Genomic DNA, 24,227 nt, shown 5'->3' with positions numbered 1-24,227 from the left:
ATCTGTTTCTTTAACATACTTATAAAAAAGAGTTGTTCAAATACCCCGAAAACAATTCTATGATTCTGTGAATAAATTTTCTATTACAACAGTAATATAATTATCTTCCTGTGTCGGACTATTGGGGTGTCGGACCAATGAGGCGTCGGACTAGCTGGGTGTTGGAATATCGGGGCGACCCCTTTCTGGAATCCCCCTCGTCAGGTTTGATCAGCAATAAAAGTATGGAAAGCCAAACAAGGCATTAAACATTGGCGAGCTCAAATATTATGACAAAAAGGGCTAAATCAAACCAACTAAAAACATCCAAGGTAAACTTTGCCTGAGGGAGCTCACTTCAAATTTGAAATATCGCTTGCAGATAAAACTTGCAATGATCTATACTGCTTATGGAAAACGGCAAAATTTTCCAAAGGCACTGACAATTTCTCTTTCCAAAAGATGTAAAATGATAGTTAACATACTTTAATCATTCATAAACACAATAACTAATATTTACTACTAAAATATTTACAGATATTTGTGTACTGATACACTACCATACTCGTCCAAAATATTACTTGACGCACTATAGATAATTACGTCATTTTCTGAAACGTCGTCTTCACCTCGCACAGGATGGATTCCAGTCTCTGGATTGGGTAGTTCATAAATCAGTCGGTCCCAGACCGAGTTTGATCTGGCTGTTATATATTGTCCTTGAGACAGCATTACTCTCATTTCTTGTTCTAACATATTTAATTCTATATCACCGTACACAATTAATATAAGTTTGAACATTGGATTTTTTCTTGCATAGTTCCATGCTCTATGGAAGTTTTCTACGCACCAAGAGTTAGACATAACAGTATTGTTTATGATAAATATGCAACTCTTGCTTTCTTGAAGTTGTGCATTTTCAATGTTGGCGACACTTGATAACAGTTTACTTCTATCTGTTGTAACAATTTTATAAGGATTTCTTCGTTTTTCAAGGAATGTTAATAAAGATTTATTTATCCAATCAGAACACTTTGAGTCATTTGTGTCATATATGAGATATGCATCGTATGGTCTGTTAGTTTCGTACTTATGTCGTAAGCAACCAATGCCTAGCTTTACATACAAAATAGCTATCAAGTCTCTTCTATAGTATATTGATGCTGACATAACCACGACAAGACAAATCAATGCAACAATCACAGCTGTTATGATGCCACGTCTTTTTGCATGGCTTTCTTCTACTTGACAAACAAACTCTGACAAGTGAACTGATAACAATGGTTTTGAATCGCCATAACAATCGATATCATACCGATGTCGAACCACTTTTCCGTAAGTTTTCAGCCATATCCTGAAATTTCTATTTTCGCAATCGCACTGCCACGGATTGTTCTGTAATTGTACGTAGCGAAGACTGTGCATGCCATCAATTTTGGACAAAAATGATTGACTAACATGGTGTATCTTGTTCCCGTTTAAATTTAGTATCTTAAGAGAAAGCCCATTAAACCACAAAGGAGAAACAGTTTGTATGTTATTGTCTGACAAATAAAGATTTTTTAGATTCAACAAGTTGTTGAAAACGGCAGTTGGAAGTGTCGATATCTTATTTTTACTCAAATCTAAAGTTTCCAATTGTTCAAAACCAGAAAAGAAAATATCTTCTATGAACCCGATCTGACTCTTGTTTAGATATAATTCTGTTGTATGGAAATCCGGACTATAGTGTTCTGGCAATTTCAAAATGGGTATTCTATTGCCATCCAAATAAATTACTCTGGCATCACGTGACAAAATTTCAGGCATGTAGCCAATCAAGCCGTCGCAATCTATGTAATCAATCTGACTTGTATTGGAGCTATACGAAAAACATTCACACATTCGATCGCAGTCATTAACTACTTTACACCTGAACTGGTTTTTTAGAACCTTTCTAACTGGAAGTTCTATATTTTCTGGCTGCACAACGCAGGTGCCAACCTCGTAATCAAATGTTGACACTTTATGTTCGCCTACTGTTACATAACTGTCTGTTAACCAACTCATGTTACAATTACATAACAGAGGATTGTTTTGTAATAAAAATTCCGTCTTATAAGCAATGTTAAACGGTTGAATTGTCCTAAGCATGTTATTTCTTAAATTAACTTGACGTAAATTCAAAAATCCAAGGAAAGCATCCCGGGAAATATTCAGGATGTAACCATGCTCCAAATTTAGTTCCCGTAACAAGTGATCCGATTGGTTATTGGACTCATGTGACATCAAAGCATTGATTTGTGAAATGGTGTTGAATGACAAATCAAGATGAGTTATAGTTTTCGTCCGATGAAATGAGAAGAATTTTTCGATATTACTTATATAATTCTTTTTAAGATTCAAAATAGTTAAATTTTCTGTTCCACGAAAAACGTCAGCAGATAAATCTCCGGATATGATATTGAAGGATAAATTCAAATCCGACAATGACGTCATGTTTATAAAAGATACATTATCGAACGAGTCAAACTGATTGAAACTGAGATCAAGTCTTTCTAAACTTTGTAAATCCTTGGTACGATTTCCTTTCATTGTAGCAATTATATTGCTTCTAAGATTTAGACTTTTGAGGGTCGTATTATTGAAACATTTTGGAAATTTACTCAAAATGTTTTCTTCTAAATTCACATTTGTCAAGGCTTGTGGCATTGTAACGTTGTCTAGGATATTGTCGATCATATTATGCGATAAATCGATAGTCTCTAATGACGTCAATGGTAGGAGTGATGTTCTGTTTATATCCCGGATGTCATTATGATGAAGGTATAATGCTTTTAGTGACTGCATCCCTTTAAATGTATCGGAAAACGTTTTTGAGATGCTATTGTTAGATAAATCCAAAGTTTGCAAACTCTTTAGAAGCTGAAACGTATCATTTACAATATGACTAATACCATTTGAACTTATATTTAATACTTCTAGATTTTGAGTGTAGTTAAAGATGTCGAGAAAGTCTGCAGTGTCATTGAAGGCATTCCCGTTCAGTTTTAGTATTTTTAATTCTGTCATGCTGTTGAAGACTTCCGCGGATATCTGATGCAAATCGTTGAAAGATAGCTCCATTACATTTATGTGTGTTGCATTTAGAAGAAATTTATCACTAACTTTCTTTATACCGTTTCCGGAAGCGTTAAAAACTTGTAAATCTGACCTCTGTGATAACGATCCCTTAATATCACGTATCATGTTCTTTGAGATATCGAAAACGGTCATTGTTTCACAATTAGACATGTCATCCATATCGAGATGTGTCAATCGATTCGAAGATATGTTAATATACTTAACTTGATACATGAACTTACAAAACGAACTTTGAATTGCAGGAAGATGATTTTTAGATATATCCAAATATTCAAGATTACTTGCCCCAAAGAATGCAGATACGGAAATAAAGTTAATCCAGTTGTTACGAAGAATAAGTGTTTGAACGTTAGGAATACCGTCAAACAGTTGATTTGGAATGCTTTCGATATGATTGTCACTCAAGTCGATGAATTTAAGTTTATTTAGCGCCGACGAACAGTACAGAATTCGTTTATGAAATATTTTGCTGCTCATACTTATATTATTCAGTTTTAATACTTCTAACATGTGCATATCACAAAGAAATTTCACAGCAATAGAACTAATAGGATTGTGACTGAGGTCCAGGTACATCAGAGAATGTAATCCAGCAAAGGTGTTGTCCTGTACGTCCCTGATTGCATTACTTGACAAATCCAAAAGTTTAAGCTGTGATAATTTCGCAAACATACCTTCCGGCAATGTTGTTAGATGGCAGTAATGCAAATTATCATGTTGCTTATATTTCCCAGGATTCGCAGCATCACTTCCGTTCACACAAATACAAGCATGGCGATTATTTGCATAATAGGTCTGTTCCATACAATTAACTGACAGATAATCCAACTGTGTAGGGCGGTATTTCCATTTATCCACTATCGATTTGTACTTCCGTTTTACCATGCATGTGACCTGTTGGTGTTTGGATGTATAAATACAGTCGCCATAATCAGATCTGTTGAAGCTATAAATTATTTCCCTTCCGTCCAGAAATCTGACATCAAACGTAACGACGTCATCAGAAGCTGCCTTAGTACTGGATATTGTTGTGAGAAAAAATGTAGATAAAATAAGCCACAGCATCTGTAAAAAAAGAGATATATTATATACCACATTAACAACGCGTTAAAAAATCAAATTGAAAGTTTATCATGTAATTGTGGAGCATTCCGAGGGAATTTACATTTATATTGACTTAATGGACCACCAGTTAAACAAGTACGGACACTATAAGTTCGCTTCATCTAACAATGACAACGCTTGACTAAAAGTACATAATATGTCGATCTTTCAAAGATATATCTGCACTGCTTATATTTTACCGTAAGCATAGAAAAACGAAGGATGTGTGGTATCCATCCATGACACAAAATCTGAACATGCACAGCAAAAAAAACAACATAAAGAGCAAAGGAACAGCGCTTTTATTGCTGTTCTTCATCTCAAAGTCACAGTGAGGCCTTCAACACGGAGTAAAATAACTCTCACCTCCTAACTGCACAAATAATTTGGATATATTTGAAAGGTGTAACACCACCAAATCCGGCCCGGTCAAAAAAGAACATACTTGAAAGTAGTACAGATTTAAAACAAAATATTTCCTATGCATAGGTTTTAATATAATTTTAGTAATTAAGGTATCAGATGAAAGGTGAAGGACTGGTGATCCTTGTAGAACAAATATTGACTGATAATTTTGAATAATATAAAAATGTATGAATGAATTCTAAAATTGAGTGCATATATTGCCTGTTTTTCAGAAATGAAGTACCTAGTTCGGTGTATCCGAAAATTCTGGGAAATGTTTATTTTTGTTCTTGTTATTGATTTGCTTAGATTTTGCTGATTTTATTTACAGCAATTGAATTTTTTTTTTATTAAATTGTTTCTTATTTTTTGTTTTTTTTTAAATTTTATATTCAATTAACACGTCGTAATTAATATGCATGAAATATTTGGCACTGACCGATAAACATACAATTATGGCCGTTATGTCATAGATTTTAATGAACGTAATCAATGCATCACTGGTAAATTATTAAGTCAGGGATTTCGTTACCATAAACTACGTAAAACTTTTACTAAGTTCTTTCATAGATTCAAAGATTTGATTAGTAAATTTGGCTGTACCTGTAGAAAACTGATTAAAAATGGTATTTCACATCCTAAATTTTACGGTAATATTGTACTTAAAGAGCGGAAATCACTATGCGATCCGTGTAAACTCATCGAACCTTTGAACAAACTTATTAGTAAAGGTTATCTTACCAATGTTGTAATTAGATCTTTGAATATAGTTTACAATGGCACTAATATCGATTTTGTCATCAGCAAATTAAAACATAACTAAATTTGTATTCTTTTCAAACGGGATGTATAAAGACACACCCACGTTCATTTTGATCTATAAAGCGGTTAAACTCCTAACTATCCTACTGTCTGTCGATACATTTATTTTTGGCATTGCACAAGTCATGTCTTCTTTGACTGTCCATGACGTTAAAATACTAAATCCCTGGGATGTGTTTTAGTTGATTTTAGTCTCTGATGCATGATTTTTTTATTATTAATTGTTTTGGTTTTTAACTAGCTGTCTGGAACTACGAGTACTCTCAAATCGTACTTTCTTGTTTATTTGACCTGTTGATACTAATTGTAATTCTTTTTTGGTATTTAATGTTATTCAGGGTTATATCTGGTCTATATACCAGCTTTGATAAGTGTTTGGTATGACTATAAATTTTCACTTCGTACTATGAACATCAAAATTATTTCCTTTCTCTATTGGAACTGTACACGTATACCTAACAACAAAATTATTTTCATTTACCTGTGTTTAAATTAATTGCAAATGGCTGATATTTTTGTTCGAGCATATTGTTTTTCTTAAATTGTTTAACATCTCATACCGGTATAACATGTTACTTTTATTATTCTTCCCTTAGTTTATTTATTTTGTATTTGCATTGTGTCATAGGTCAAATTTATTTGTTCAGTGTATGTTCACTGGTGTTAATATGTCCTTTGATTGAGTTAAGCTATTTCAGTTGATATTTTATAGTGTGTCTTTCTTGTTGTGATGTTACACTATTGTTTCAGGAAAAAGGGTGAAGGTTTGGTACCATTAAAACGTTTAAACCTGCTGCATTTGTTTGCACCTGTCCTAAGTCAGGAATCTGATGTTCAGTAGTTGTCGTTTGTTGATGTGTGTTTCTCGTTTCTCGTTTTTTATATAGACTAGACCGTTGGTTTTCCCGTTTGAATGGTTTTACCGTACTAGTAATTTTTGGGGCCCTTTACATCTTACTGTTCGGTGTGAGCCAAGGCTCCGTGTTGAAGACTGTACTTTGACCTATAAAGGTTTACTTTTATAAATTTTGACTTGGATGGAGAGTTGTCTCATTGGCACTCATACCACATCTTCGTATATCTAATTAATCAATTATCAGGTCATAATTGTTTGAGACTTTAAACGGCATGCCACAAAAGATGAATTGTCGATGTCTTAACTAATATAATCATAAGTTTGTTCGATAACTCGATTGATCCTCATGAATTTTCTGATAAGGTTAGTGTGTTCGATCAACCACAATCATGCCAGAAAATGACAATACACCAGAGAGTTTGTTGCAAAACGATTTTTCAATTCACAATAGAGGTAAACGTACGAAGTGTTTAGCCTCCACTTCAACTCTCAACTAACAAAAACATTCCTCGAGTATATACCATGTTGTATTTGTTTAATTATTCGTTAAATGTTATATGAAATTGTACATCCTTGACTTATGCCCAACACCAAGTTAAATATTTTTAAACACAACAAAATTATAATTTATTTATTAGATATCCCAATTGTTCGACGAAAATATTTCAACAATTTCTTTATGGTATACATGACTATTTTTTATATTTATATTACTGAATTCACGCAATAAAATTTCTGTTGTCATGAGCCTTTGTGATGTTGTAAGCTTTATAGGTACTTTTCCATGTTAAGTAAATTACAATTTATATATTTATATTTACCAAATCCTTGTTTTTGTTAATTCTTTGCTTTTATACTAGTTTGTTTTGTTTTTCATTTTATTTTGAAGTTTGTGTTTTTTGTAGTTTTGTTTTTATTTTTATTTTTTTTCGTTTTTATATAAGGATTCGTGTTTTATTGTTTTCGTTTTTATATGACGGTTCGTGTTTTAGATTGTTTTCGTATTTATACGGGGGTTCGTGTTTAGATTGTTCTTTTGCCTTATCATAAACGTATCTTGGTTTGTATTTTCCGCGTATATTATTTTATTTCGGGGCCTTTTATAGCTTAATATGTGGTATGGGTTTTGCTCATTGTTGAAAGCCGTACGGTGACTTAAGATTTTAACTTCTATGTTATTTGGTCTCTTGTTGGGAGTTTTCTAATTGGCAATTATACAACATCTTCTTATTTTCATATTTTTATAAGTATCTGAGATTTACAGTCGTAAAATGTTTATAGGTAGATTTCTCCTAGTCCTTTTCTATTTTAAACTTCAGTGGAAAAAAAATTGTATGAGTCTAGACAATGTTTACATGTAAATGTAAAATATTTACATTCATACATGTATGTTTATCTATAATTGTAAATAATACAAAGAGTGTAAGGAAAAGATATGTAGTTTAGATTGTACAGGTTGTTCCCACATGCATTGAGAAAAATTCATAACAGGTAACACTGAAGTCTCTTCGTGTTAATATGCAAATGCGGAAGTACATTCATTCAAAATAATTCATAATCATATATGAATAATATATATTTGGTTTAACATGCGTATATACATGACATACGTTTAATCGCATGGCAGCTTCCCATCACGCAACATTTTAGAATATTTTCTATTGCAATATTGTCAATCGATGATGTATTGTCAAAATATTTTGTTCGAGAAGTCACAAGACAAAAAGTCTTAATTAATTTGTTTACAATCGATTGAATATATTAAAGAAATATTTCCTATGAAGTAAATTCAATGTATAGCAGGTCTAAAAATCGTTCATGACCATTTTTAAATGAGGGTCTGGATTGGGGGTGGGGGGTGCCTTTATTTCTATATTAACCGCCTCGGTGATCTCGTGGTAGCGTGTTTGCCTCGAGTGCGGATGTCTTGGGTTCGAACGCCGGACGGGTCAAACCATAAACCTTAAAATTGGTATTTGCTGCTTCTCTGCATTGAGGAGTAAGAGCAAATACACTGGGTCGGTTCGCAGTCAGAAAAATGTATCCGGGTAAGGTGATATGTCTTCCTGCGACTGTTACCTTGTGAACTAGCACGTTAAAAATCCGGCTTAGCGTGTCGATCAAGTACAAAGCAGGGTTAATATTTATATTACATTAACATGTTCTCGTCCTGAATAGGCATATTAATTTGCCGCTGGACATAAAGCAGCCATTCATCATCATCATCATGATTTGTGTATTCTTTAATTTTTTAGTTCTTTTTTCTATTCTTTATATGTTTTGCTCGTTATTCTCTATTCTTGATATTTTTGCACCCCATTTTATCTATTCCTTTTTTTTTTTTATCATTTTTCTGTAGATTTGGTTCATCATTCTCTAATATATAAACCCCATCCAGACCCTCCTAAATGAATATTTATTAATTTTAATCATTCATTATTTGGTGTACACAATGAATCCTTTCAATTAACAGGACAGCTTTTTTTCTAAACAATAATTTGATAATTATATATTACAGTAAACGTTGTTTACACAGTTGATATTAGAAAAAAAAACACTCAAAATTTGATTTTAAAAATCATTGAAATCATTTCTGAAGGTCTGGGTGAGGTTTCCAGAATACAAAGATTAGTTTGCCAAAAAAAATGAAGAATAGAGAAAAACGGGTTAAAAAAGACGGACAGAATAACGGACAACACAAAGTAAGAATAGTGAAAAATTAAAACAATACAGAAATGTAGTCCCCCTTCCTAATGCAGACCCTCGTTTATTAATATAAAGGAAAATTTCAAAACTGAATTGTAACTTTTTATCCTAAGATTAAGATGTCTTGTGACTTTCTGTCTGTCATGTTTTGTCCTAAATTTTCATTAAATGCGTTCTATACATCTATATATAGGCAGACGACAGGTGAGGTTTTCCGAACTCACTATATTACAAGCTAGTTTTATACTTAGTATCCTATGCTGATGCAATGTTATGATGTATAATGATATATGTGTATAATTATAATAACCTAGACGATAATTTTTACATCTAGTCTACTTGAAATATGTTAGTAGAGAATAAACATCAAAGGTATAGGTTATAAAATCGTCTAGAGTCAAAAGTACTTGTATAATGACAACTTATACAGGAAGTTACAAATGTTAGTTTTCACTCAAATATTAGAAGATGTAATTTGTGTTGATGTTTCAATTTGTGTACTTATAATAGAAAAACAAAGGATATTGGGTATCAATCCGTGACACAAAATCAGTACATACACAGCAAAAAACTACACAAAAAGCAAATGAACAGCGCTTTTATTGCTGTTCTTCATCTCAAAGTCACAACCAGGCCTTCAACACGGCGCAAAAAACTCTCACCTCACTGCAAGTTTAAGACGGCTGTTAGCACCGGCTTGAGCGGAATGCTTTGTAAAATTAATTCATTATACAATTATTATATATAATTTATTATGTCTAATTTAAAACAAAAGTCCTAAAATCGACAGTCCGGAATAAATTGCAAATACCTATGCCCAACCTATATGATTTTGGTGATGATATATAGTTACTTTGCCAATTCTCCACCAAAGACAAAAAGACGTAGAAGTTAACAACTGTAGGCCATCGAACGGCCTTCAACAATGAGAAAAAGCCCACACCGCATAGTAAGCTATATAACAGGCTCCAAAATGAAAAATGTAAAACAATTCAAACGAGAAATCTAACGGCCTAATTTATGTACAAAACAATATGATATACATCAACAAATAACAACCACTGAATAACAGGCTCCTAACTTGGGACTGGCACAAGGAGATTTATGAGAATGTGGCAGGGTTAAATATGTTTGCCTGCGCCAAACCCTCCCTTTTATGCCCCACTTATGTGACAGTGGCTATGATGACAATATACTAGTACTTATATTGGAAGGAATTTTGTTAATTGTTTTTCACTTTGACATGCCTGGTCCATATTATAGCTTACTTTTATAAGTCTTGTTCATTGTTGAAGGCAGTACGGCTGTAATTGTTTCATCGGCATCTTATAGACTTTGGTGGATAGTTCATACCACATCTCCTTATCTTAAACATTACTTTACATCCACCCCCTTTTGTTTTTGGAGGATAGTTGTCTCACTGGCATGAATATCACATCTAATTCTTTATATTCCTGCCCTGTTGTCGTTATCGTCCTGAACATGCATGAAATATTTGCCACTGGACGTTAATCAGCGAACAATCAATCAATTTTGTTGGAGAATGTGTCTCGCTGTCAGTCATGCATGTTCATATCTCCTTATTTTCAAAATAATGGATAAATAGCAAAGAGAACAAATTTGAAGCAAAATACAGGTACACTGGGCAACAGGGTCACACTGTAGTTGGGCTTTAATCTGTCTGAACATTTCTAATGTGTTAACCTTTTTAAAATCTTTCATACCATTTCAGAGTTCAGGGACGGATTTACGGGCGTTGGAAAAGGTTCTGTTTGTTAAAATTATGTGACACTGTAGTAAACGCAGTGTAGAGACTTAACTGTTAAAAAAAACAATTTTGATCCTCAAATTTATTATTGAAAATTATCAGCACGTGGTATTGTACATTTCGTTCGTTCCATAACAATGTGTAATCATAATACAACAGAAAAACTGACCAACGGATTTCAGCTTATAACGACAACCACTGGACTACAAGCTCTTGATCTTGAACATGCACAAACAAAAATGTGAAAGGATTAAGCATCTTTGTGAGCGATAAATCATCCCGCCTTATAATCAGGAAAATGGTGCAACAGCAAAGTTGAACATAATGATAAACTGCTATAATCATGCAGTTGGAAAGGGCTTTGTTGACTGTCATGATCAGATCGACACGAAGCGCCACCTATAGATACACGCAATTCCTGAAAGATACCCAAAGTGCAATATCAACGAGCAAATAAACGATGTTTTCCCAAACTTATCAATAAAATGTCTTTGTATGTGTGTACATGCATTGAATTGGAAAAAAAAGACGTACAAAAAATAAAATCATACCTTAGACAAGTTTTTTTTTTAAAGTTCCTTTTGGTTGTATGCCTCTTTAGGTATTTATATAAATTTTGTTTTCCCAACTTATTGCACTGAGTCCATGTGCATCGAACGTAAGACTGTTTCCCTTAAACTTTGAATATATACATACGTACATGTATAAGTAAATGTGTCAAAAACTTACCTTTTGAGATTCAACTCCGCTAAATGAATTGAACAGGTCCCATCAATACTCCAAGAAAATGTTATTATAGGAAAATGATTTATGGTTTATTTTGGCTGTTCCTCTTTTGAAAATATACTTGTCGGAAGGAATATGTGTAAACACTGCCAAAGGCTTGGACATTTGTCAAATTTGTGGAGGAACTCTTGAGGAGAAATTTGTCAATGGCATACGGTCTTTATTACCCGCGGCTATAGTTTTATATAATACACGTAAACTATATTTGATTGACAACGGTAATATGTATATGTATAAGATCTACAAGTACATGATAAGTGTATTTAAGCTGTATAAGTCTAAATTAAGACAAGATAATTTAAATTTGTAAACAATGATAATAATAAAATTGATAGATTTATTACAAAGCAAATTACGGTTGTAAAATTTTGACATGTGTAAAATTACGTCATCTTCTTGGAGATGGGAAAATTATTGTCTCAAGTGTAGATCCTATGCAATGTTGCGAATTCTTTCTTTAGCAAACAGGCAGTAAAGTTAGATTTTCTAAAAGAAATATAAATAATGATTATTTTTTCATAACTTTTCTAGCATGAATGTAGGACAGAAAGTCAGACAGAAAACAAAAAGTAACAGACTACTTTAGTCTCAGTTTCGTTTAACGATGTTTTTTTTTTTATATTCCTTGAACTATTATATATATGTTAAAAAACGCTATAAACACTTTTGTTTACAGAAAAAAATAATAGTTTGATAATCGCCGAAAAAGAAGACGTGACGGTAAAACGGCTCGTCGCTAGAATGACTTCATGTTGCCAAGAAATATATCCTTTGTATGATTAAAGTTTTATAATCTTCGTTACCGATTATAGAAAACAATTTCTGAAATTAGATGCATGAGGGTCTGGATTAAGCAGAGGCGGATTTAGGGGGGCAGGGTACCCGGGTCCCCCCTTTTGTGGGAAAAATTTGGTTGATTATTTAGGGAATCACTGAAGCATGACTAAGCGGACCGCCTCTTATGGGCCCCCTTATGAAAATATCTGGATCCGCCACTGTGGGAGTCATTCATTTTTGTATTTTATTTTTGTAATTAATTTTTTGTGTAATTTTCTCTATTCTTTATATTTAAGCACCCCATTGTTCTCTATGCGTTACTATTTTGGCCTATTTTTGCTCTTTTTATTTAATTTTTATAGCCCTTTTTTTCTGTAGATTGGACTCATTTTCTCTATTCTGTAAATCCCATCCAGCTTCTCAAGCATCTTCCAGAAGGAAATTACTTCCAGAGATTTCACTTACGCGATTGTAATAACTGATCGAGTGTGACTTTTTGTCTTATGACTTTCTGTCTGTCTACCTATATACGACAAACAATTAAACAAAATTTAACTTCAGCGGCAAATATTACATATATATTCAGAACAACAATGAACACTAGACCGACAATCTGAACCTGATTTTTAATATGGCAACTTACTAAGTAACTTTCGGCCTCAGCATGCCACCAATCCCGGACACATTATTCCAAGAGGTTCCGCATAAGTATGGCAGAAGAGACTGATAACATGCACACTCACGACAATACATGTACTTGTGAATATTATACATATATGTAAATTGTAACCAGCAAAATCATTTGTGACTGGCCAAGATAGTTAAAACAGGCAAAATCAATTATTTAACCAGATTATTAACATTAGCCTCCATAAAAGAAATGTAGATCTTCAGTTTTATTATTGTGCAACATAACCCCGCCTTTTTTTTTTTTTTTTTTTTTTTTTTTTCGTGTTGCTGAATATTAAGTGTGTTACGTAGTGATTTGTAAGCTGTTGTTTTGTTTTGTATCACTGTCCAAAATCGACCACAGTTTTAGGTTGGGTTAATGTTTATACTGATTTATGAAGTGTAGGTTGTTGTCTTTTCGTTATTTTGTCACTCTCTCTTTAGTTTAAACATATTTTATTTGTTCAAGTACAAATTGGATAAGACACAAGTCAAACAGACTTATGAAGTCTTCTCCATTTAACATTTAGAGCAATATAATACAAAATATATGTATGAGCATGCATGTATAGAATGGTATATCTATTTAATATATATATATATATATATATATATGGATTTATGTCAAAAGACAGAAAAGTGAAGACAGAAAGAAAACAATCTCTCTCTTTGACTTGTCAGTTTTGAATTTCCCTTTGGTATCTTCTGCCCACGTGGGGGGAGGAGGCCTCCGAGGGGTTACTTCCTATTCATGATTGGGTATACGGGGATGTGCCAAAAATATGGGTCATAATTTAAGATTTATATAAGAATGACCTTTTTAATGACATCCTATATTAAAATGCATTTACATTTGATAACTGTATATTGATTTGGGGTATGATCTACTTATCATATATAAATATGCTAGTGAGAATCTTACATTATTAATTGTCAATTATTATATTAAATTAAATCAACTCATTTGAAAGTTCGCCTTAATGGTAGCTGCATATACATGAATTATGAGTGATGATATAGATTTAGTGCTTATATAAGCATGAGTCCTATTTCAAATATTGTATATAAGTATAGATTATTCTTTCTTAATATTTATATAACTATAGGTACTGAATTTCAGTGAATGTTATATTAAAATGGGTACGTTTTTTGAGGCAAAAATGGCACACCCCTACCAAAAAAATATCGAAGTTACCCCCCGTGCTTCTGCCTCTTTTTTTGTATAATACTGACATGCATTTTCTGTAGTTATGATTTAAGTGTATTTACTAATTAATTGTGATGACCAAACAATGATGACTTGTAGGTCAATCAATACATTTGATGCAGTTGTGTTTGCACAGATAATGCACCGTTACAAGCAATACAGATATACATGTTGTCTGCTCTTTGCTTTGGTCGGGTTGTTGTCTCTTTGACATATTCCCCATTTCCATTCTCAATTTTATTTGACATTTATCTCATTAAAACATCAGCATAAAGGGCAGATTTCACACTTATTCACGGGTTCTCATAATTCTTTCTATAGTTTCATATGAAATTTAAGTTATAGACATATCACCGGGTTTGTACTTACATGAGCAACACGACGGGTGCCATATGAGGGACAGGATCTGCTTCAACTTCCGGAGCGCCTGAGATCACCCCCCGTTTTTGGTGGGGTTCGTGTTGCTCAGTCTTTGGTTTTCTATATTGTTTTGTGTACTATCGTTTGTCTGTTAGTCTTTTTCTTTTTTAGTCATGGCGTTGTCAGTTTATTTTCGACTTATGAGTTTGAATGTCCCTTTGGTATCCGTCTCCTCTTTTTTAAGTTAATCTTTCAACAACAAATTGTTTAATCTTCCCTGTGAATGGGGTGGCGAGACCAAGCAACCACAATGCTGATGTATGATATACAAATAATCTTTCAATGCTAATTAGTTACATGAATCTCCAACCAGAAATAAAACTAATACTTGAACAAAAAAAATCTTAGAGGGAAAATCTGGTCAAAGTTGTGTTTAATGGTTTTTTTCCATCTACTTGCTGGTAGGTTTTTGATGGTTAAAAAAAAACATAGACAAAATATTAATATCATGCATGGGAAAAATATTTAAGATTTGTTTTTTGAAAATCTTAGAAATTGGGATTTATATAGGGACATTTCAACTTCTGCTAGATGTATTTCCTAAATCATTACATTGTTTATGGTTCAAGATAAAAACATTATATGTTGATGTATAGCTATCTATATAAAATTATTGAACAAGAATGATTTTGAAGTTAAACAAGAGTGCACACGCTGAAATGTCTCGCCTTCTTTACTAATCATTGGTATTATGTTGATAGTTCTAAATATAAAGCTTTACTACAACTATCATATAAACTTAACATGATCCAAGAAAATGAGGTCAAGGTCATATAAACCAAACAAGAAATACATGTACAACTTACAATCATTCAATACACTAAATATAGTTGACCTATTGCTCATAGTTTCTAAGATACAGACTTAACCAAGAAAACTAAACATTGACTAATGAACCATGAAAATGAGGTCAAGGTCAGATGAACCATGCCAGGCAGACATGTACAGCTTGCAATCCACAAATATAGTTGACCTATTGCTTATAGTAATAGAAAAACAGACCAAAACACATAAACTTAACACTGAGATATGAACTGTGAAAATGAGGTCAAGGTCAAATAAAACCGGCCGGACTGACATCATAAAATATTTCCATACACCAAATATAGTTGACCTATTGCATATAGTATTAGAAAAAAAGACCAAAACTCAAAAATTTAACATTGACCACTGAACCATGAAAATGAGGTCAAGGTCAGAAGACACCTGCCAGCTAGACATGTACACCTTACAATCATTCCATACACCAAATATAGTAGACCTATTGCATACAGTACAAGAAAAACAGACCAAACACAAAAACTTAACTATAACCACTAAACCATGAAAATGAGGTCAAGGTCAGATGACACCTGCCAGCTGGACATGTACACCTTACAGTCCTTCCATACACAGAATATGCTAGACCTATTGCTTCTAGTATCTGAGATATGGACTTGACCACCAAAACTTAACCTTGTTCACTGATCCATGAAATGAAGTTGAGGTCAAGTGAAAACTGTCTGACGGGCATGAGGACCTTGCAAGGTACGCACATACCAAATATAGTTATCCTATTACTCATTATAAGAGAGAAATTAACATTACAAAAAATCTTAACTTTTTTTCAAGTAGTCACTGAACCATGAAAATGAGGTCAAGGACAATGGACATGTGACAGAAGGAAACTTCGTAACATGAGGCATCTATATACAAAGTATGAAGCATCCAGGTCTTCCACCTTCTAAAATATAAAGCTTTTAAGAAGTTAGCTAACGCAACCGCCGGATCACTATCCCTATGTCGAGCTTTCTGCAACAAAAGTCGCAGGCTCAACAAAAATTGTATAGTATGTCTCTTATGTGCGTTTTTCTTCCTGGCTGGCCAGTAGGTTTTGAAAATTTTACTTGATGCAAAACAAATAAATAAACTGTTGACATAAAAATATGTCTCACCTGTATACAATTTTAATAGTAAAATGCAAACATTGAAATTAAAATACCAATACTGGTAAATGTAAATTATGCAAAATACTCAGTCAATGAACTATGATTGAAGGAACATGCCCAAGTAATTTCTGAGGTATAAGATATGCCAATGCTAATACAACTTCATACTGAATATCATCGACTTATCATAAGTGGTTCTGCTTTTACAGACCTAATCACAAACTTTAACATGTGACTTATGCAAAAGTTTCAAAGTGAATAGACCATGACTGATGGGACAGGACCAAATAATCTCCATGGAAGTGAGATGTACCAATGCTTATACAACCGCATACCAAGTATTATTGATATACTTTTATCATCATAAAATTTGACAAATTGTTTACACCACTGCCACTGGAAACAGTTTACCTAAGTCTCGCTATTTTATTTTTTCAAGACAAATATAAACAGAGGTTCAGATCCACGCAAAGATCAACTCATTATATAAACATAGCTTGATCACTTAAAATTATTACAGATTTAAATGTTACAAAGGATCCATGACTTTGAAAAAAGCATTCTATGTCAATTGGTCTCTGGTGGAGAGTTGTCATTGGCAATCATATCACATCTTCTTATTTTTATATTGAATGATGATGGAGTGCTGTTTAATTTTCAGAAGCAAATTAAATGCAAATTTAGAACATGTTAATGCAATATGAATATGAACCTGGCGAAAGAAAGACAGGTCACCTTAACCATACACATTATTCCGAGTCACTGCTATTATTTCTTAATACAATATGATTAGGGGAGAAGCAGCAAATACCAATATTTAAGTCTTCAGTTTGACTGGGCTGTGGATTGAACCTATGCCACCTCCATTCAAGCCAAGAATACAACCACATGACCACCAGGTTAAATATCAATGACAAACGTCAAACTACTTAGAAAAAGATTTATTTTAAGTCAGTGTATAAATTATTCTCAAAAATGTCACATTTCATCCACAACTGACACATCAGCATTTTATCATATGATATTTACAAATGATGAAAGATGATGATAATTTATACATAATGTCATAATTTACTTTGTTGCATATATGATACAATGTATTACAATGACATAGAGATGATATTTCATGGATGATAACTGTTCAATTCACATTTGAAGAATTGTATATTTAAAATATGATCGGTAATGAAACTGCTGTTTTATTTTTTCCACAAAAAATATATTAGTCTAATTAATATAAATTGTAAATTGATTTCAGTATTACACGGAACTTGGCAACTCAGAAATGTTTTTAATATAATTTTAAGTCAAATAAATTTCTCCTGCACACTTTGTACAATTTATAAATACAAATAGTTCAACTTATTATTTATTTTCATAACTAAAAAAAAGTCTCCCTAAAAAATCCTACAAGTTGAGATGAATTTTCTATTATCAATTAATGAAAGCAATGAAAAATTTCAAATCCTTTCTCCAATAAATTGTACAAAAGCGATGTCTTCTAAAGGTAATTGTATTTCTAAAATAGCCAAAAATACAAATGAAAATTCACAACAAATGAGTAATACACAACATTCACTCAAGCTCCTTCTTTCAGACTAAATATCTGAGAGTTCACATCCACTACCAAAATAGATATTGAAAAAAAAAATGAAAGATTCACTAACTCATTATAAATGTTTATAAAAAAAGTACTTTGATAAAATGGATAAAGAAACAAACAAAAATTCTCATAACAGGTAGTTGCTACTATGCCATATGTGCCCAAAAATTGTAACTTCACAACCTATCTATAAAGCAGTGATGTAAAACTAAGCATATCACAAAACCTATACCTGTATTTTATTAGATACGTATATGATATATCAAGGAGAGACAATGTTTGTATTTTGCTAAAGCGTTCTACATTAAATTCAATATAATTTATAATTTTTCTATAATGAATTTAATGCGATCTTCAATTTTTCGACATTAAAATTAATGTAAATTATAATTTGTCTACATTAAATTTAAAGTAACTTACCATCTTAAAATTAAATTCAATCTAATATATAATTTTTCTCCAATAGAGTTACAAAAATTGTAAAAGTTGAGTAATCAGTACAAATGTGTAATACAGACCAAACTCATTTGAAAAAAATAAAAAAGTCCTTTAAAGTATCTTTTTAACTAAACAAAGATTTAAAATTATATTTGAAAAATAAATTAAATGCTTTCCCAATTCTGATACAATTTAATTTTTATTTAAAATAATAGGTTACTTTTTGTCCCTATGGCTGTTTCAATTTTATTTTCCCTTAATTGAATTTGTTTAACATAATGATTAAAGCAAATGACCTATGACCCTATAACACAAAGATTGTAATACCTGATCAGGAAGATGTCTGATAAATGAATTATGGCACATTATCTAAGATTTTGTAATTAATGACAAAAAGCTAATGGTTTTTGGTGATGCTGAACATTTTATGATTGATTGATCGATTGATTGTAGCTTGTTTAACGCTGTACATATCAAGCCTGAAAAACAACATGGCACTGTTGTTCCAACTTATTTAAACCAGGTTAAAAATTTAACCTCAGGTTAATTGCATTACATTACTATTAAATGTTAAACCAGTTTAAAAAGTTAAACAACTGGTTCTGATAAATGTATAGATGAAACGAAAAATTTGAAGAAAAATAAATTCAATGTTTGTTAATACTTATTGTTAATTCAAAATACCTCAAAGTTTAAAAAAAAGTACATTTAACCATGCCAACAAAAAATAATTTTAATTACAAGGTATAAATTTTAGTTAAGCTACTATTACAATTTCAATGTCAAAATTTTTGACTTGGAACAGTCAAAGAAATTTCGTGTTTGTATGAAAAATAGTTAAGAAAATATTTCTTTGAAATATCTTTGAAGATAATTTTGATGCACTATAACATATGGGTTTTACTGATGGTATAAAATGATATATGAAACTAAAACAAGAAAATCAATTAAAACAGCAACACAATCCCCCTACACAAATTCATTGAATTCTCAAAAAAATAAAAATAAAAAGGTAACTCTTAAGTGCAGATCTATGTATCAATAGAATATCATCTTTTTACCAATGATGATCTCCAGTTATTTTTGAACAAGAGAAGTAACACAATTTATCAGACAAATTGGTTGCCTACCAATGCAATCCCAATGAAGAAGAGTGTAACAGTTGACATAATTTTCAAAGATGTGATGTTTATCAACCAGATATATTTCATCATCATTATAACACTTAAGAATCAAATCATTGAACGTTTTATTAACAGCTTACACACAATATTTAAATGGCACTCACTTGGAAAACCAGTTTGTTAACACTAGTGAATTATCTCCCTTTTGAAAAATAATAGCAGACTCAGTCATCTTAGAATTGCCTATACTAAGTGTAAGCCTCCTCTACACTGCATAGAAGATTTTGACATACAATACATTAAAACTAAGTATCCATAATATATCTCAATTTTATAAGTATAATCTCCTTAAGTCAGCACAACACCAAGAATGCTGCCTCTACTAATTAATAATCATAATAGCCACAACAAAATAATTCTAAGATTTTTTCATTTAAAATTAGGTAAATATTAACTTTTCAAAGACACTAAAAAATTATGTTTATTTTTGAACTGTGTATGCCGTAGAAGTGACTGTTCAAGAAATATTTTCCTTTGACAATTTTCTCTTTTCATTTCAAATAAGTTTAAAGATTAATCAAAAAATTAAATTGAACAAAAAAATTAGCATTAAATTTACATAAAGCGGCTAAAAAGTTACATTTGAACATATGTTACAGATAGGCATATTCTACTATCAAATTTTGATCCATTTAATAGCCTTGGCATTGAGCTTCCCATAGAATGGCGTTATTTTCATTAATCCTTAAAACAAGAAAGTCATAGAATTATTTTGGTGTAAAGTTATCATCAATCAAAATAAAATTTACATCAAATTAAAAAAAATATCAATAAATATAGCTATGACAAATTTTAACACTACTGACATCTTACAATGCACAACATTTAAAAAATGATTTAAAAGTATTCATCTTTAATAACACTACTCTAATTGTAAATGACTGAACATCTAAATATGACATTTAAATCAAAAGGACCGTCTCAATATGAAAATATTTATACATTCTGAGACAGTCCCTATCTTATATGACAGGATTGTCACACACCCTTCACACACATTTTCAAGCAAATACACACAGTACACTTTTATGAAATTTTTCCACACTTTCTTTTTGATTAGATTTTAAATATTAATTTAGTATTGTTTCTCTACAAAAATGAAAAAAATGATCAAAATTTGTTTGCCCCATATTGTTTTATGAAAATAACAATATTTATAAGAATTCTAACCTTGTTTGACTCATTGTTTACTAAATACAGAATTTATAAGAATTCCAAATTTTTTAGACACTTTTAATTGGAATACCGTATAAGAATTCCTAATTGTCTGAAAAAGCAGAAAATACTTGATTTCAAATCTAACATTTGACGTTTACTTCAGGGCAAGGGAAATAACTACTTTGAATATATTATTTTAGTCATAATAATGATTTCCAAAATCAGATCTTAGGAAGGGATACAGCAGTAATATATTTGAAAAAATGACATGTATTAAATTGAAACTGTTTATAAAAAAACCTGATAGGAAAGAAAACAAAACAAATAAAACTTGTGATTAAAAATATACAACCATAAATCAAAACATGATTGTATACCTTATGAATACAAAGTTTCTTAGGGCATTTTAAATATGACAGGGCAGAACTTTGTTTGATTTTTCCCAAAAAAAAATATATATGAATCTAATTGATATTTAATTCTATACTGTTTGAATTGGATATTTCAGGAACCATTTTGAAATATAATATTCTCTGAAAAGTATACTTTCAAGAAAAAATTAGTATCAAATTCCATTAAAGTTTTTTATCAAGAAAATCCTTGTCTTTATAGATGAGGTACTATTTATTTCAGCTATATTTTCAGCCTTATCAAAAGAGACAATGAGAATGCACAATCTTTTGACAGAAATTCTTTTCCTGCATTTAAACTTCAAACCCTATTTTTTTTAACCCATTTATGTTATATTTCTATACAGATCCCATATTTCATATGAAAAATTAAGAGACATCTTTTTTCCTGCCAAAAACGCTTATTTTTTCAAATACTTGTATTTAAATAAAAACAATCTCACTAACCTTATCATTTGTTAATTATTTTGTGGTACATGTAATATACATACATTATCCACTTGAAAAAGACATCCTTTATGAAAAAGTAAATATTCTTAAGTACTTTGTCCTTGTAATGCTCCTACGACATCTTTGTTAATTAAGTATGATATAAAACTATTTGTGTTTTTGTAGATTTTTTCATTAAACATAACAACCAAACATCAATCTAAAACTATCCAAAACCATCTAATTTGTAAAATGTCTAATATCTATAAAAACTGTCAAATAACAAAAGTTTTTCACTAAAACAATACAAAGTCCAAAAACATGATTTACATAATATTAGAACTCTAAAATTCTGCCTAAGTCAGAGATTTCTACTTTTCAGAATTTGCTTTTTCCGTCAATAGAAGTTTATTCAACTTCTATTATTGATGAAGAATGACTTGCTGGTTAAAATAATTGATTTGTTGGTAGTAATGATGAATGTATGCCTCAGTAGCTAGCACCTGAACAGCTTTGGCTTCATAGTACGGTCTATGACAAGTGTCACTCATATGAGAATTTCTCGCCACATCATTTTATAATTCAAGTTCAATAAGCTGTTTTCCTTGCTTCATAGTCGAGTTCTTGACAAATGTCACTCATGTAAGAATTAACTCTTTGTCTCGTCACATCAATTTATAATTCAACTTCAACAGCCAATTTTCCAGGCTTTATAGTGTAGAGTCTTTGATAATGTACTAATTTTCATCAAGCCATTTTCCACATATAAACATTTTTCAAATACTAGTTTATAGTTACTGTCGTTACAAACTGGAATTTTTCTACGAAACAGCTATGAAAATCTTTTAAATTCTCACTGGCAGTCTGATAAGATGGTTCATGAAAATGTATGCATAAAAGATGTGTTATCACAAATCTATATGACTAATTCTCTAACTGTTAGCACTGGAAGTCTTGTTGTGTAATAGCATTTAAGTCTTTCATTAAACAGTCTAAGTTCTCCATTTCTGCTGTTAATTCTTCAGTACTGGCTGACTTCTGCTGTGGAGAAAATAGCAAAAAACAAACTGTTATAATATACCTATAAAGTGAAATGTACATGCAAATAAAATCAACATTTAGCATTGCTCATAGTCATAAGATCCAAGTCTGGTTTAAATGGCTTTGTATCATTTGCTAAAATATTGATATACAAGCATACCATATTCACTGAAAATGATTGAGTGTCTAATTTTAATGGTAAGCATTATAATGTGAAAACCAACTTCAATGAATATCTCACTGTCAATTTAAAGATATTGTACAAGGCTATGAAATGGCAGACCTGCCAATTATCCCGATTTATGGGGATATCCCCCATGAGAGGTGTTGACTTGAAATTTGAAATTCTTTATTATATAAACTGAACACCTCAAAACAGGCATTCAAATGAATTAAAAGGGCATTTAAGCACATACATACTCATTCAAACAATATAGTCTAACCTCGTTGTGTCGAAGTTGAAGGAACCGGACCAAAGTATTCGACTCATCTGAGGTTAGACTCATTCGAGGCCGAGTGTGTCATAAATTTGGAATGTATGAAATACGGTATAAGATTTGTGTAAACTAGATACAATGAACAGTGCGACTTTTTTTTTATGATATGACACTTTATGATTGTGTATTCAATCTCCATTTTTGGTCCTTCGTAATAATTAAACACACAAGTACAGATACAAATCATGCACAAATAAAATCAATAGTATACACAATTATTTACAAAGGTCAGTCACTATAAATTATGAAATCACTTGCGGAATGAAATAAGTTCTGAACGGTCTCTAATGAGGTCGTCTGCTTTACATTAAATTATCATGAATTTATCATAATTGTATTAATCCTTTTATTCATAGTAATTAATGAGTTTTAAATCTAACGATTCATTTAATCTCGGCTTGGGTCATTTAAATTCGTTTCGTTTTTATCTCTTGTGAAAAATGTTCAACACACTAACATTCCACTTGAACAATCAACAAAGGTGTTAATTACAGGTCACCATAAACATGTCATTTTAACTGTTATACAAACAAATATGTTAACTCAGCTTTAATCTCTTTTGAAAATGATTAGGTTGCATAAGAAATACATCTGATTTGAATTTTTATCCTTTCGAAAATTCTTACTTTCGAACTTCGAGACATCGGGGTCAATTAACATTAATTTTACATCGACTGGACTATCAAATTTACTCGACTTAACCGAGTATTCGAATCAACCGAGTTCGACTCATCAGAGGTAATTATGCATTGATCAAACAGGAATTTTACCGGGACCGAGAAATTACTTCGACTCATCCAAGTTTTCGACACAACTGAGTTCGACACAACGAGGTTCGACTGTAGTAGACTTTTTCTGAAGTAGATTAAAAACACTTATGACAATACAAGAGGAGCATTAGGTCTTGTGCTTTAAAT

General features: G+C 31.6%; 2 protein-coding genes across 10 annotated transcripts in view; both read right to left on the bottom strand.

Moving 5' to 3' along the window:
- Positions 1-449: 449 nt before the first annotated feature.
- LOC127721685 (slit homolog 1 protein-like) lies at positions 450-11,715 on the bottom strand. Of its 2 annotated transcripts, none has more exons than XM_052228485.1 (2): positions 11,493-11,715; positions 450-4,167 (listed from the first exon to the last, which is right to left on the bottom strand). In XM_052228485.1, exon 2 carries the CDS (start codon positions 4,165-4,167, stop codon positions 511-513), a length of 3,657 nt encoding a protein of 1,218 aa, XP_052084445.1. In that variant the 5' UTR covers positions 11,493-11,715; the 3' UTR covers positions 450-510. The 2 variants fall into 2 exon arrangements, with proteins under 2 accessions (XP_052084445.1, XP_052084446.1); XM_052228486.1 differs by lacking the exon at positions 11,493-11,715 and adding an exon at positions 9,658-10,745 and having other exon boundaries at positions 450-4,572.
- A 5,761-nt stretch (positions 11,716-17,476) lies between these two features.
- The window catches only part of LOC127721682 (neogenin-like), a 193,164-nt gene continuing 186,413 nt past the window's right edge, over positions 17,477-24,227 (bottom strand). For 7 of the 8 annotated variants that reach the window (XM_052228477.1, XM_052228476.1, XM_052228482.1 and 4 more), the window contains one exon: positions 17,477-22,813. In XM_052228477.1, coding sequence (XP_052084437.1) covers positions 22,712-22,813 — 102 coding nt within the window. In that variant the 3' untranslated portion in view covers positions 17,477-22,711. The remainder of the gene's footprint in view (positions 22,814-24,227) is intronic. The other variant, XM_052228478.1, reaches the window with a different exon arrangement.

This window comes from Mytilus californianus, unplaced genomic scaffold (assembly GCF_021869535.1).
Source record: "Mytilus californianus isolate M0D057914Y unplaced genomic scaffold, xbMytCali1.0.p SCAF_12, whole genome shotgun sequence".
Classification (NCBI taxonomy): domain Eukaryota; kingdom Metazoa; phylum Mollusca; class Bivalvia; order Mytilida; family Mytilidae; genus Mytilus; species Mytilus californianus.
This window is presented reverse-complemented; position numbering and strand designations above follow the sequence as displayed.